The sequence below is a fragment of the Lepus europaeus genome, chromosome 5 (genome assembly GCF_033115175.1).
Source record: "Lepus europaeus isolate LE1 chromosome 5, mLepTim1.pri, whole genome shotgun sequence".
Taxonomy (NCBI): domain Eukaryota; kingdom Metazoa; phylum Chordata; class Mammalia; order Lagomorpha; family Leporidae; genus Lepus; species Lepus europaeus.
The window spans coordinates 110783372-110796924 of NC_084831.1; the positions used below are offsets into that span (position 1 = coordinate 110783372).

General features: G+C 51.5%; 1 protein-coding gene across 1 annotated transcript in view; it reads left to right on the forward strand.

Annotated features, from left to right (window-relative positions):
• Positions 1-13553, forward strand: part of PTGFRN (prostaglandin F2 receptor inhibitor) — a 77407-nt gene that overhangs the window by 43693 nt on the left and 20161 nt on the right. The window contains exon 5 of the mRNA XM_062192045.1: positions 10343-10768. Coding sequence (XP_062048029.1) covers positions 10343-10768 — 426 coding nt within the window. The remainder of the gene's footprint in view (positions 1-10342; positions 10769-13553) is intronic.

Sequence of the window (13553 nt, forward strand, 5' to 3'; positions counted from 1 at the left end):
AAACCCTCCAGGAGTGTGTGTGTGGTAGGAAAACCTGCTTTCTTCTCCTCAGTTCCTCTAAGTCTCCGCCTTGCTCGTGCCTATGACTCACACCATTGCGCTGGCTAGAGGCTCATCAGCAGACCTTGCTGCACGGCCCCCCGGAGACTGAGGGCCCTGGCCCGCCACTAGCCTGTGGCCTCCAAGTGTGTAACACATGGGTGTGCATGTGAATCCCAGGCCAGACACAACGTGGGGCCTCTGGGCAGTGTCTGAGAAGAGGTCAAACATGGCAGAAAGACAGGTGACCTGCCAAGCACTCTGTTGTGTAGGTCATGTGCCACGCTAGGTTATGTGACTATGGAATATTGTCACAGAAGAATGCTTGAGAAGGAGGCAGGTGTGACACACCTGCTCGATGTTGCTACTCGGCTACTTCCTGAGCACTTACTATGTGCCAGGCGCTAGGCTCAGGATTTGCTCTAAATAAATAACCCTGTGAGTCTAGTACCACCTCTGTCCCCATCTGAGAACCAGTATCTTTTATTTACGATTTTGAGGGTCAGGAATTAGGAAAGGACCCCATCTCTTATATACATGGGGATAGCTGGGGCTGCAGATTCCCCCTTCCCAATGGCTTTCTTGTGCACCTGGCACTGTGCTCCCAGGCCTCCCTTGCCCCACATGCATCTCCTCCCTCAGGCCCTCTCTCCGTGGCTTGGGTATCTCCCAGCACGATCTTCTCAGGGTGGTCCCATATCTTACACGGCAGCTGCCTCCCAAAGGTCAAGAAGCGGAAGTTGCTGGCCCACTTACAGACTGTGCCTGGGACCAGCACACGATCACATCTGCTGGTCTCTATCAGTCTCTCTGTCCGGAGTCCACTCAGGGTCAAAAGGAGTGGAGAAAGAAGGCCCCTCTGTGGCAGCAAGGTCACGCCGCAGACGGGCACATGGGATGGGAAAGGCCATGGCCGTCTTTGGGAAACAGAATCCACAGGTTAATGCCTGATTCTGCTGTTTCAAAAGGAGACATTTAGGAGAGCTGGGAGAGAATTACAGCCCAGGATCCCGTCTGTCCACCCTGTTGTCATCTTGGTGGAAGTGTTTTCAGCCTTGGCGGATCCGATTCACTTAGGAGGCTGCAGAGCATAGAGTCGCAGAAGCCGGGCAGTTCTTGTCCTCCTCTGCTTGGGGTTGCTGCGTGGAGGCAGGCGAGTGGGGTGAAGCCGATTGGGGTCTTCTCAAGTGCCTGTTGCACCAACCCGGAAAACATCAGGGCCGGGACGTGAATGTGGCTGGCAGATCCAGGAGCCCTCACAGCAGTCGGGAGCTTCGTGATGAGTTTTTAGAGGCTGAGAAAAAGCCTCTTCTACTTTGGATTTGTGGCCTACTTTGAAGGAGAGGGGAAAACAAACAAATGTAAGTTGGCTTGCAAATTGGAGCAAAATTTAAAGCAAGAGTCATAAAAATAAGATCAAGAGGGGTAAAAAAAAATCTTAGATACCGCAAGGTGGTTGGGACAAATTAGTTACTGCCCTTGAGCACTGAGTTTGCCTCCGAGGTTTAAGAAGGGTGGAAGAGAGGTTTAAATAGAGCTGTGATTACACAGTTCTCCACCGAGGAGGGAAAACAAACTGCAGAGACACAAACTTTTTCTTGGCACTGAATTTATCATGTGCTTTTTATTTCAGGGGCATTGGATGACATAATGGACAGTGCTTTCAACCGCCGTTTTACAAAAGCCCCTCCGTGATTGTTTAAATGGATGCTTCTTAGATCCACTCTCTATAAAAGCTGTGGGCATAAATCTTAAGTGTGTGAAGGAGTTTCTGTAAGAAGCTGAATTACTGTAGGGGACAAATGTTGCTTTGTGTTGAACCCATCTAGTAGATGGCGAAAACTTAGAGAGTCTAGCGGAATGACTCGTTAATCTGCATATTAAGCCATCTCTCCCTGCTATCAGATGTCTTAAATGAGCCTTTGGCAAGAGTTGGATACTAATCAGTTCATGGTTGAGCTCTCTGCCCGGAGTATCAGACTTCTGCGGTGTTAATTGGAGAAGGTTCCGCGGGCTCGGGGCTGAGTTCTCTTCAGGCTTAAGAGCCTGATTTGCATTCCTTGCTGCTGGAGGACCCGCCCCTCCTCCAGCAGTGTGCTGTTGAGGAAGGTAATTATTTTTTCTTTAAAAGGAGCTGTTAATCTGCTAAGTACTTGGTAGAAACTTCAGGGTTCTGTATGCCACATGTCGGAGATAAAATTTAGGTCTGAAGGTTTCTCTAGGGAAATTATCATCAGCCGTGTGTCCAGGATTATTCCCGAAGACAGGAGAGTATGGCCAAGCGGTGGAGGCAAGGAGACCCGTATTGAGTCCTGCTCTACCAACTGGTTGTGTTTGGGGTGTGTCACGTCACGCGCCTCAGCTTCCGTGTGCTTGATTTAGTGGGATGATGCCTGTCAAGTGCCCAGCACATTTTCTTGGTAGAGATGATAATTTATTACTGCGGAGGCCCTTCCTCACCAAGTTCTTATCCCACTCGGAGGGTACGGGGTGAGGAACTAGGAGCATGTGTGTCCTGGAAGCACCTGCTCCTGCCCCCAAGCCTATAGATCCACCTCCTCCTCTGGGCAGAGTGAGTACGTAGAGTGTTACTGCTTGGGGTGTGGGCATAGGTGTTGCCTTCTCCTGTTACGTCTGATGCTCTGGAATGGCTCGTGCTGGATACACTCTCATCGTAATGACTCTGCAAGCTGGGTCCAAACAATAGCTCCGTAGTTAGAGCTCTCCCTGTGTAACTGTTGGAGAACATTGAGTTGTGCAAACTCGTGCACCTTTAACAATTAGTCATTACACTCAGCTGCCTCTAAAGTCCCTGTCCCGTTAAAGATCATAAACCACACCGTCGTCATCATCAGAGACAGCGCCCTCCCGTGTCCTGTAAGTTCGCACACAGCCCGCTCACCTAACCAGCTGTCCCAGGTTCACTAAGTTTCAGAAGAGCTGAGGACACAGCCCTGCTGCACACCGCATGGAACCCAGGAGCCAGCTGTTACCACCCTGCTTGTCTTCCCAGATGTCCCCGACTTTGAGGAAGGGTTAATAACCTGGGTGTGTAACAGGGTGGTGCAGTTTGATCATAGTGGGAGCCAGGCCGTGGATCTGTAGCCTCCTGTAATTCTGCTCACGTATGCCGTGCAGGGGCTTAGTCTGCTAGGTTAGCTCTGCTGGGCTGCGTGTTTTTTTGCTGGGGTTTGTTGTTTGTTGTATTTTTTCCTTTAGGAAACCAACATGAAAATACTGCCAGTCTCATTGGGTTGTTGTGCAGATTAAGAGAAAATAACAAGGAGCGAAGATGATCTGGCACAGCCCTCCATACGTGCCAGTGTGGTCCCTCTTCTGTGACACTGGGACAGTGGTATCCTCTTTGTAGAGCTGTCAGGAAAGGGGAGGAATCTGTATGGAAACGTCTGGGTCAGGTCCCTGCACACAGTGGGCACAAAATCCTTGTTTTTACAACTGAGCTAAGGGTTCTGAAAGCTTTTCATGGTTGGAAAATTCTAACAGAGGAGTTGAGGGGCCCATATTGTTTAAAAAATCTTGCATTTGGAGAGGGTCACCTCCTGAACCAACACTCTCCCGGGCTCCAGATTCGGGGGCGGATCCCTGTTTCTGAGAACACAGTGATGCTGCACCGGGCCCTGCTTCAGTGTCCTGTGAACAGGCTTACGGTACAGACTGTTGTTGGTTTTTAACTGTTAGAGCTAGAAGCTGTCAATGACAGTAGGAGAAATAACCAGCAAATTCAACAATTACTAACATTTTACTGATCTTACTGTATCTCTTCCTTCTCCTGAACACACATGTACACTTTATTTCTTCTGGAAGGAGTATAAGCATGACCCAGGCATCATGTCTTGTCATTGTGCAAAACTTCAGTATGCATCTTTGATAAGCCTTTTTTTAAGTATAACCACCATCGCGTTCTTAGCTGATTTCTTGATGAGATCAAGCAGAATGTAGCGGTAATCAGTGGTGAAATGCTTGTGCCAAAGATGAGCAAATTTTTATGCAAAACGTTAAACTTAGTTCAGGAAGTATGTTAATGTCTTTCATGTACAAGGCACTGCGTGCATAGCAGGTGCAGATGAATGAGATAGAAAGTCCCGGGCTCTGGACAGAGTCCTGTAGAGGTGTATAGCCATCCATACAAATAACCAAAGTCCAAGGCAGTGTTCAAATAAAATCCTTGGAGAGCAGGGAGCCTGGCAGGTAGTAGGAGCGCTGTGCACGTGTGTTGAATAACAAGTAGAGGTGTGATATGCTGAGCGAGTTCAAAGGAGGCATTCTTTGTTAAGTAGCAAAGGCTACACAGAGAGGTGTCCGCGTGATGGGCCTTGAGGAAAGGCACGGTTCCTGCAGACCACTTTTTTAAATGGTAAAAATAGCATTTACAGGATTATTTCTGCACATGCGCCTGAACAGAAATAAGGAAGAACCCACCCGTACTCCGGCCATTCTGCCACAGTGGAATCTTATCTGCTCTAGGGGTGTTAAGTCTAAAGTTGACCCACCAGGCTGGTCGGTTCACAAGCTAGGAATCCACTTGTTCTTGTCTGTCTGTCTGCAACTGTTTCCTGGGGTCTGCAGTTGGTTTTAGCAGAATGAGACCAAACCAGTGGAGTTCGTACAGACTCTTCTCCCCTGCCGGACTGGGGAGACTGCACAGTGTGCAGCTCCCTTGGACTCTCGCGTCTCTACATTTGGAGCCACGGGGTTTAAACAGATCCACTGTGGGTGGAGGATAGAGTAGATCGGGAGAATCTGTTCAGTCATTTAGCAGCTGGGCAGGTGGCCCACGTGCCCAGGCTGAGGGGCCAGTGGGGAGGCCGAGCAATGAAGGGGTGCTGAGAGTGAGAGGTGCTGCCCAAATGTGGTGGGGAAGGCAGTGGGCAGCAGGACTGGGCCCACGTGGCGGAGGGTGGGGCTGTGCTCCTAGCTCTGACAGCAAGGAAGGGTCATGGGAGGTCAACTGAATAGGTGGCCCCGCCGTCCCGTCAGCCCGGGGGTGGCATTGAGGTTGTCTTGGCGTCAGGCAGTGAGGGCCAGGGTGAGGGGGTTGTCTGTGAAGTTTTCACTTCTGTTCGCAAGTGTTTCTAGAGTGCCTGGGAACAAGAGAGATGGAGACACCGAGGGGTAGGATGTGTGAGGACAGGAACCTCGAGGGCGGACAGCAAGGGACAGGGACAGTGGGAGACGGCACCCGCTTCAAGCTGAGGTGGCCAGGAGTCTGAAGGGCCGGAGTGTGGCTGCAGGAACAGACAGTGGAGTGGGTTGGTTTGGAGTTGGTCCTGGTGTGTGTGTGGCAGAGGCAGAGGAGGAGGGAGGGGTGCTGGACTGCGGCTGTGCCTTACTTGAGGTGCTATGGAGACACCAGTCAGATGCCAAGAGCTCAGCTCTGGGCCTCTGCTGGGTCTGGAGCCTCAGGAGGAATTCGGACCACAGCATGGGACCTTTGGGTTCGAATGTCTGGGCTGTGGGGCGTGAGGTGGGGAGGCTGCCCTGGGGGTTGGCATGGGCCCTCGCCTTGCCTGCCTTTTGCTAATGGGTCAATCAAGTCATCACTTCTCTGCCCTCCTCTTTATTTTTAGTTGACAATTAAGATTATGTATATTTATGGTATACAGCAAGATGTCTTGATATGTGCATACTTTGTGGAATGGCTAAATTAAGGCAATTAACATATCCATTGCCTGACATATATTTTTGTGGTGGGAGCATTGAAGACTTAATTGGACGTTTAAAATCTCTGAGCAGTGTTCAAGGATACAATGTGTCGTCATTGATTAGAGTCACTTTTGTTGTACAGCAGCTCTCCAGGACTTGGCTGCCCTGAGATTTTATGTCCTTTGACCAGCATCCAACCCTTAGGCTCTGATCGCCACTTTTTTACTCTCTGCTCCTGTAGGTTTGACTTTTTTTTTTTTTTTTAAGATATATTTATTTACTTGAAAGAGTTACACAGAGAGAAGGAGAGGCAGAGAGAGAGAGAAAGAAAGAGAGAGAGAGAGAGAGAGGTCTTTGATCTACTGGTTCACTCCCCAACTGGCCGCAGTGGCTGGAGCTGTGCCATTCTGAAGCCAGGAGCTTCTTCTGGGTCTCCCACGTGGGTGCAGGGGTCCAAGGATCTGGACCATCTTCTACTGCTTTCCCAGGCCATAGCAGGGAACTGGATCAGAAGTGGAGCAACTGGGATTTGAACCGGCGCCCATATGGGATGCCGGCACTGCAGACAGCAGCTTTACATGCTACGCCTCAGCACCGGCCCAGGTTTGACATCTTGAGGTCCTGTGTCTTACAAGTGAGATCATCAGGTATCTGATGTCTCTCAGTGCCTGGCTTAGTTTATTTCACATATCATCTTCTAGGTTCATCTGTCTCCATCCTTTTAACACCGGAATCATATTCCATGTGCACATAGACCAAGTTTTCTTACTCGTTGATAGACACTGGGGTTGATTCCAATTCTTGGCTATTGTCAAACACATAAACAGCCACTATGTTCCATCATTATTTTATTTTATTTTTTTTAATTTATTTAGGGCCTGGTACTATGACACAGCGGGTTAAAGCCCCAGTCTACAGTGCCGGCATCCTATATGGGCACCAGTTTGAGTCCTGGCTGCTCCACTTCCAATCCAGCTCTCTGTTATGGCCTAGGAAAGCAGTAGAAGATGGCCCAAGTCCTTGGGCCCCTGCACCCATGTGGGAGACCCAGAAGAAGCTCCTGGCTTTGGATGGGCACATTGTGGCCATTTGGAAAGTGAACCAGTGGATGGACGACCTCTCTCTCTGTCTCTGCCTCTCTGTAACTCTGCCTTTCAAATAAATAAATCTTTAAAAAATATTTATTTATTTGAAAGAGTTACAGAGAGGCAGAGACAGAGAAAGAGAGGTCATCCATCTGCTGGTTCACTCCAGTGGCTACAACAGCCAGGGCTGGGCCAGGCTGAAGCCAGGACCTTCAGCCAGGTCTCCCACGTGGGTACAGAGGCCCAAGTACTTAGCATCCTCCACTGCTTTCCCAGGCTCATTAGCAGGCTGGTGGATCGGAGGTGGAACAGCTGTGCCTTGAACCGGCACCCATATGGGATGCCAGCAATTTCGGTCAGGACTTTACTTGCTGTGCCACAGCGCCAGCCCCTCATCATAATTTTAACAAAACACCTTTAAGAGGGTACAGCTCTGGGAGGATGTGCCCGGGGGTGGAAGTAAACCTTGGTGGATGGAAGAGTCCGTCTGGGAGGTGATAGGAGAGGACTCCCGCCATTTCCAGTTGCGCTGGTCGGTCAGGCTGAGGTGATGGCCCGCAGAGACCCGTCTCCTGGGTCAGAGTCCCATGCCGTAACTTAGCCATGTCACCGCCAGCACTGCACCCAGCCTTCTAACAGGCGTTCAGGCAGTCAGCGGGACGCGGGAAACACAGAACTTAGAGGCAGTATGTTTGGCTCATCCAAGAGATGAGGATGTGATGGGAAGGTGGTGGAAAGGACGCGGCCCTGGGTTCAGAGCCGCCGCTTTGCAACTGTGTGGCCAACTTGTCAACCTCTTTGAAGCTCCTTCTCCTTAGAGTGCACCAGGGCCCCTGAGTGCTAATTCCCAAGCACTTGTGGAGGTGTGTGTAGGAATCCAAACGCACACCAGGAACTTTGTCTGTTTTAGTTCCTTACATACGGTAACGTTCTGAGCCAGTTGCTCTTATCCCCGCTGTTCCTGGTGGAGCATTGCAGGAGTTAACCTGGCCCGGGGTCACACAGCATGCTGAAGGCACAGCCAGGTTGGAACACCATTTGAATCCAGAGCCCTGGCTCTTGCCTGCTGCTGCCTCTGCCTCCTAGCGTGTGCAGGTTCATAGTCTTGGACATTGTGCTTGACATGGAGCTGAGACTCTGAAAGAGGTGGTTGGCGTGGGGCCGGTGCAGCTCGGTCTGGGAGGGACCGAGGGAGAGTGCGCCTGCTGCGCGCACAGCTGGTTCAAATCCACCCTTCCCCTGTGGTTGTCCTGGTTGTCAGGGTCTGCGTACAAGTCTGCAGCTTGGTGTGGGTGGCTTGAGCGTCTCTTGTCTTGTGCATATGCTGGTATAAGCATATCTCGGCAATGTGTGTCCCACAGTCAGTTGCTGCTGGGTAGGGGGCCTGTGGAGGGTCAGCACCCTCCCCACAGCAGGGCGACCTCAGCACATGCACCTGGATGGCCGCTCAGGTCCCTTCCAGCTCAGATATCCCAGCAGCCTGGGGCCTCTCTCCAGCAGGGTGTGCCCCTGTGGGCGGGCAGGGGCTGCGTTGGGTTAACTTTCTGTGGCACAGAGTCCAAGCTCACTTGTGATTAAATGCTTGCGAAGATGACATCGGAGGGAATTAGGATTTGGAGTTTCCATATCTCGGCCCAGTGAATCATTTTTGGAGAAGTCACGATGTTATAAATTCCATTAGGAGTGTAAATCACACGAGAACAGTTCCTTGATCTCAGCGGTTTATCATCCGTGTGAGTCATAAATAAAAGCAATGCTAAATAAAACTAAATGGTGATGCAGATAAAGACAGTGTTAGCAAATGGGAAGCTCTGATAGGTCAACTTGTGTTTCTCCTAGAAGGCAAAGTGGGACGGAAGGGAAACGGGGTCTTTCCTAAAGGCTGTAGCAGAGAGGCAGCAGACACTTACTGTGCACCTGCTTCAAAGAAGGCAGCGTGTTCGTGGAGCTCGGGGAGGAGGCCCCAGAGTGGATGGCTGCTATGCAAGAGGACAGAGCTCAGGGGAGCACGGAGGAAGAGCGTCGCCCCTGGGACTCAGCACCCGGTGACCCTGCAGAGGGAGTGGGCTTGCAAGGCATCCCAGACAGCCGCTGCCGTGGCCTGGGAACCTCAGGTCATGAGACAAAACCCACAGAGGAGACTGGAGGAGGAAAGGAGGCTACGGAGAGGATCCACCCCCGGTTTTCCTCGGCAAGTGTGCAGGAAATCTTTGCCAGTGAGGACAGAAATGTGGAGGTGCAGAAATGGATGCAGCGAGCCTCGCAGGAACAAAATGATAGAGAAAAGGAGCGGGTGTGTGTGTGTGTGTGTGTGCAGATTAGACCATGCAGGGGGAGCGATGGCCCGAGAGCCTGCCTCTGGAACGTGGCCAGGGAGGGCAGGGACCCAAGCCGCTGTGGGATCCACGGGCCTCGACTCCTGGAATGTGCTCGGGGGTAGGGTTTCCAGCATTGCTCCCCTGGGCACTCTGCAGGGCTGCGGGCTTGCTTGGCATTGTAGACGTCTCCGTAAAGTGTGACCACTGAGCTTCCCAACAGGTCCCTCGCAGGAGACTCCAGCCTGCTGGGAAAACTGACGGCAGACTCGAGTCCCCCACCCCACCCCCCAGCCGGAAGAAGTGTCTTCCCGGCGTCAGGCCTTGGGAGGCTTTCTTGGTGGGGTATGGGAAGCACATTTTACAGATTTTGCAGAGACTCCCTCTTGGGACCCCTTCTGTCTGCTGTGGTTTGTACCCTACAGGTTCATGGGCTGGAGGCGTGGTCCCCACCGTGGTGAGGCTGAGTTGGGGCAGGGTAGGGGGTGTTAAAGGTTTATCTACTTGTTTGAAAGTCAGAGTTACACAGAGAAAGGGAGAGGCAGGGTGAAGCATCTGCTGGTTCATTCCCCAAGTGACCAGGCTCTTTACCTGGGGTCTCCCATGTGAGTACAGGGGCCCAAGGACTTGAGCCATCCTCGCTGCTTTCCCAGGTGCATTAGCAAGGAGCTGGATCGGAAGAGGAGCAGCTGGGACATGGACCGGTACCCATATGGAGTGCTACGCCACAGCACCAGCCCCTGTGGTCTAACCTTTAAGATTGGGGCCTAGTAGAGGCCATGAGGTCACGGGAGACACTGCCCTTGGAAGGGACGAACACTGGTCCCCTGGAGTGAGTGAGTGGGTTGTTAGCAAGTGAGGCCGCCCCAAGCACTTGGTCTGTTGAGCTCGCTTCCGGTTCTCTTTCCCCTTCTCTGCCATGTGTAACGTGGCCAAGGGAGCCCCCAGCAGAGGTCCAGCAGATAGGGCTACCCAGTCCTAGACATTCAGCCTCCAAAACTGTGCACTAAATAGACCTCTTTCCTTTGTAAAGTACCCAGCCTCGGGTGTTTGGTTAGAGCGACAGAGTGGGCTCGTGTTCCACCCACTGCAAGGACTCTGGTTTCGGGCCCTTGTCAGTGGGATAGGTGTTTAATTGGCAGCACAAGAGCACGGTCTGTCTCGCTGCTTCTGCAAAGTCTCGCTGTGTTGCTCTGTCTGACTGTGTTTTATCCTGGCCTCTCTCCCTGACCCCTTCAGAACCAAGCTATCAGGTATACCTGAACGCGTCCAAGGTCCCCGGGTTCTCAGACGACCCCACCGAGCTGGAATGCCGGGTGCTGGACGCGAGGAGCGCCGAGGCGGGCGTCCGCTTTACGGTCTCGTGGTACTACAGAATGAACCGCCGCAGTGACGACGTGGTGACCAGCGAGCTGCTTGCAGTCATGGACGGGGACTGGACGCTGAAATACGGCGAGAAGAGCAGGCAGCGGGCCCAGGACGGAGAGTTCATCTTCTCTAAGGAGCACACGGACACGTTCAATTTCCGGATTCAAAGGACTACAGAGGAAGACAGGGGCAATTATTACTGTGTTGTTTCTGCCTGGACCAAGCAGCGGAACAACAGCTGGGTGAAGAGCAAGGATGTCTTCTCCAAGCCTGTCAACATATTTTGGGCGTCAGAAGGTAGGCGCCTCCTTCCTGTTCGTGATCTGCTTTGGTTTGGTTTTTGCTGAAGTCATCCCAGGGCGTGCCTTCAGATCACATTAGGAATCCATTAGCCACTCTACAGTCCTCTACACCCTCTTTGTACTCAGCACCACTACCCCTATACCCCATGCTCTGGAGAGCCTTCTAGAACTCACTGCCAGCACCAAAATCCTGTTACCTGAACTTCACCTCTTTCTTTATCTCGCATTAAACATCGTCAGCCTCGCTTGCTGTGACCAGCTTTCCTGGAGCCCTCCGAAGTGGTGGTGCTTTCTTCCCTGCTGTAACCAGGCCTAGAGGCGGGGGGGGCAGGTGCTCTCCCGATTCCTCATTGCAGCTTGCTTCCCTCACCCCGAAAAATACCCATCTTAGAATCTCGAGTCATCAGACCAGACCACTGCCGCTCACAGCCCTTGCCAATGCCTCTTCCGTCCTCCGTTCTTGGCAGCTGTTAGCTTTTGTTTCATGGCCACTCTCTCTAATACTGCTCCTGTCTTCTTGACTTCAGTATCCAGGCAGAGCCCAGAGCTGCAATTGAAATCATCCTAGGAGCTTAAAAAAAAAAAAAAAAATACTGGTGCTTGGGTCCCACTGAAATTCTGGTTTAATTGATGTGTTCCATGTTCATTGTGAACACTGGAATTTTTTAGCACTCCCGTGGTGGTTTTCAGGTGCAGCCAAGGTTGAGAGCCCTGCTGTAGGTGTAAGCCTGTGTCTCTTGTCGGCCCCTCTCCAGTCATTGTGTTCCTTATCCCATCTGCGGCTTTATTCCCATGCTTAGACCCTTCGTTAGACCATGTCACTCTGATAACTGGAACCACTCCCAAGCATCCTACTCCCTAAACATCTCCTGTCCCTAGATCAGTCCCCTAGGACACCAGCAACCGCCCTTCAACCCTGCCGGGCCGATGGTCAGTTCATCCCACCACCTTCTGTTGTCCTTCGTTCCCCACTGTCCATTCACCTCTCTCTTACCGGTGTGACTCTATCAGGAGAGTGTTAGACTCGTCCTGCCATGACTGCCATCGGACTCTTTCATTCTTACATATGTCCAGGAGTGGGAGGTGGGGATCAAGTACGTGCTTTCCACTGTAACGTAGCCCAGATCCCCGTCATTCATAAACACTCCCTTGCACACACCCTTGCACATGTCCCGCCCTTGGTTTGCCTTTATACTCCACCTAAACCACAACCTAGTTCAAAGCCAACTCCCTGCTGCCTCCCTGCCTGCATCTATAGAGGCAAATGTGGTTGGAGAAAGAAACATTCAGGCATGTTGACTGGTCTCCCTTTGAGTCTGTGATCATTTATGTGCAGTGGGCTCTGAGCACTGCGTTTCCTTCATCCGTTTGCCTGTGCTCCTGAATGATTATTACCCACGGGACCTTCTCTCTCTGCAGCTCCCACCCCTGCAGCTCTTGGTCCTTCTTCCTATTTCCATTCAAGAAAAACAGAATCAGGAAAATTCACCCGCACTCTCCCCCAGTAGCTGAGCCCGTGTTGCTCACCTGATACCCTGGCAAAGCCAGCTCCTCTGACCACTCAGACACCCAGCTCCTCCTCTGAGTCTTTAGTGGTTGCCTCTCTTCTAAATTTTTTCCATTGGCCCATCAGCATTCTGTTAGGTCTCGTTTTATGTGTTGGTTTTTAAAGCTCACCTAATCTTGATCCCACCTCCTCGTCTACTTTTCTGTTCCACATCCCCTCTTGCCCACCTAGTCTTCTCTTGTTCGTTTTCATTTAGAGCCACAGTATTTGAATTATCTATACTTGATGTCTCCAGTTTCTCTCCCCCAACTCTTTCTGGTACTTCCTCTGGTCTTTTCTTCCTACTGCTCATGTTAGAATGACCAGTGATCCACACATTGCGAAATCCGGGTGTCAAGGTGACAGTCGTCTCGCTTAACTTCGTAGGGGTCACCTGGGTATTTTGGTGTTTCCCTTGGCTCGTGGGACGCTGCCTTCGCCAGGCTCTCTTCCAGCCATACTTGCTACTTCTCAGCTCCTTTACCTAGTTCACATTCATTTTCTGGCCTCAAACATTAGACCGCTTCAGGATGTAGTCCTATACTCCTATTTAACCTTTATTCCCTTGGTAATTGCATAAATTTAAATATCATCTAGACACCAGTGACTCCCAAATTTACATTCTGACCCTAACCTCTTTCCAGAGATACAATATTATTATACTGTCTTTTTCTTTCCTCTAAAATGAATTTGAGAGACAGAGTTGACATGGACAGACAGAACGAGATCTTCTAGCCCCTGGTTCACTCTCCAAATGCCTGCAACAGACAGGGATGGGCCAGGCTGCAGCTGGGAGCCGGGAACTCCTCCAGGAGTGGCAGAGACCGAAGTATTTGAGGCAGTTTGTATTGGAACTTCTCTTGAAAGTGGCCTCCCCAGCCTTGGCCAGCTCTCCTCTCCCAGCCTTCTCAGACACCGTTGTGCTGCTTGTTCAGACCATAATTTTCTTCCCTGACTCCTTCTTGAACTTGACCTAGAACCTGACCACTTGTCAGGCTGCACCCCCGAGCCACCGTCACGCGCTGCCTGACTCCTCTCACCAGGCTCCTAACCCATCTCCATGCTTTTGTCCTTGCACACAGTGACTAGAGCCACCCTGGGCATCACCAGGCAGTTCATGAAACTCCTTGGCTCTAGACCTTCACAGCTCCCTTCTCAGTGAGAGCAAAACGCAGAGGGCTTCCAGGAGTGCTGGGTGTCCTCCACCAGCTGGCCCCATTGCCTCTGGCCTCAC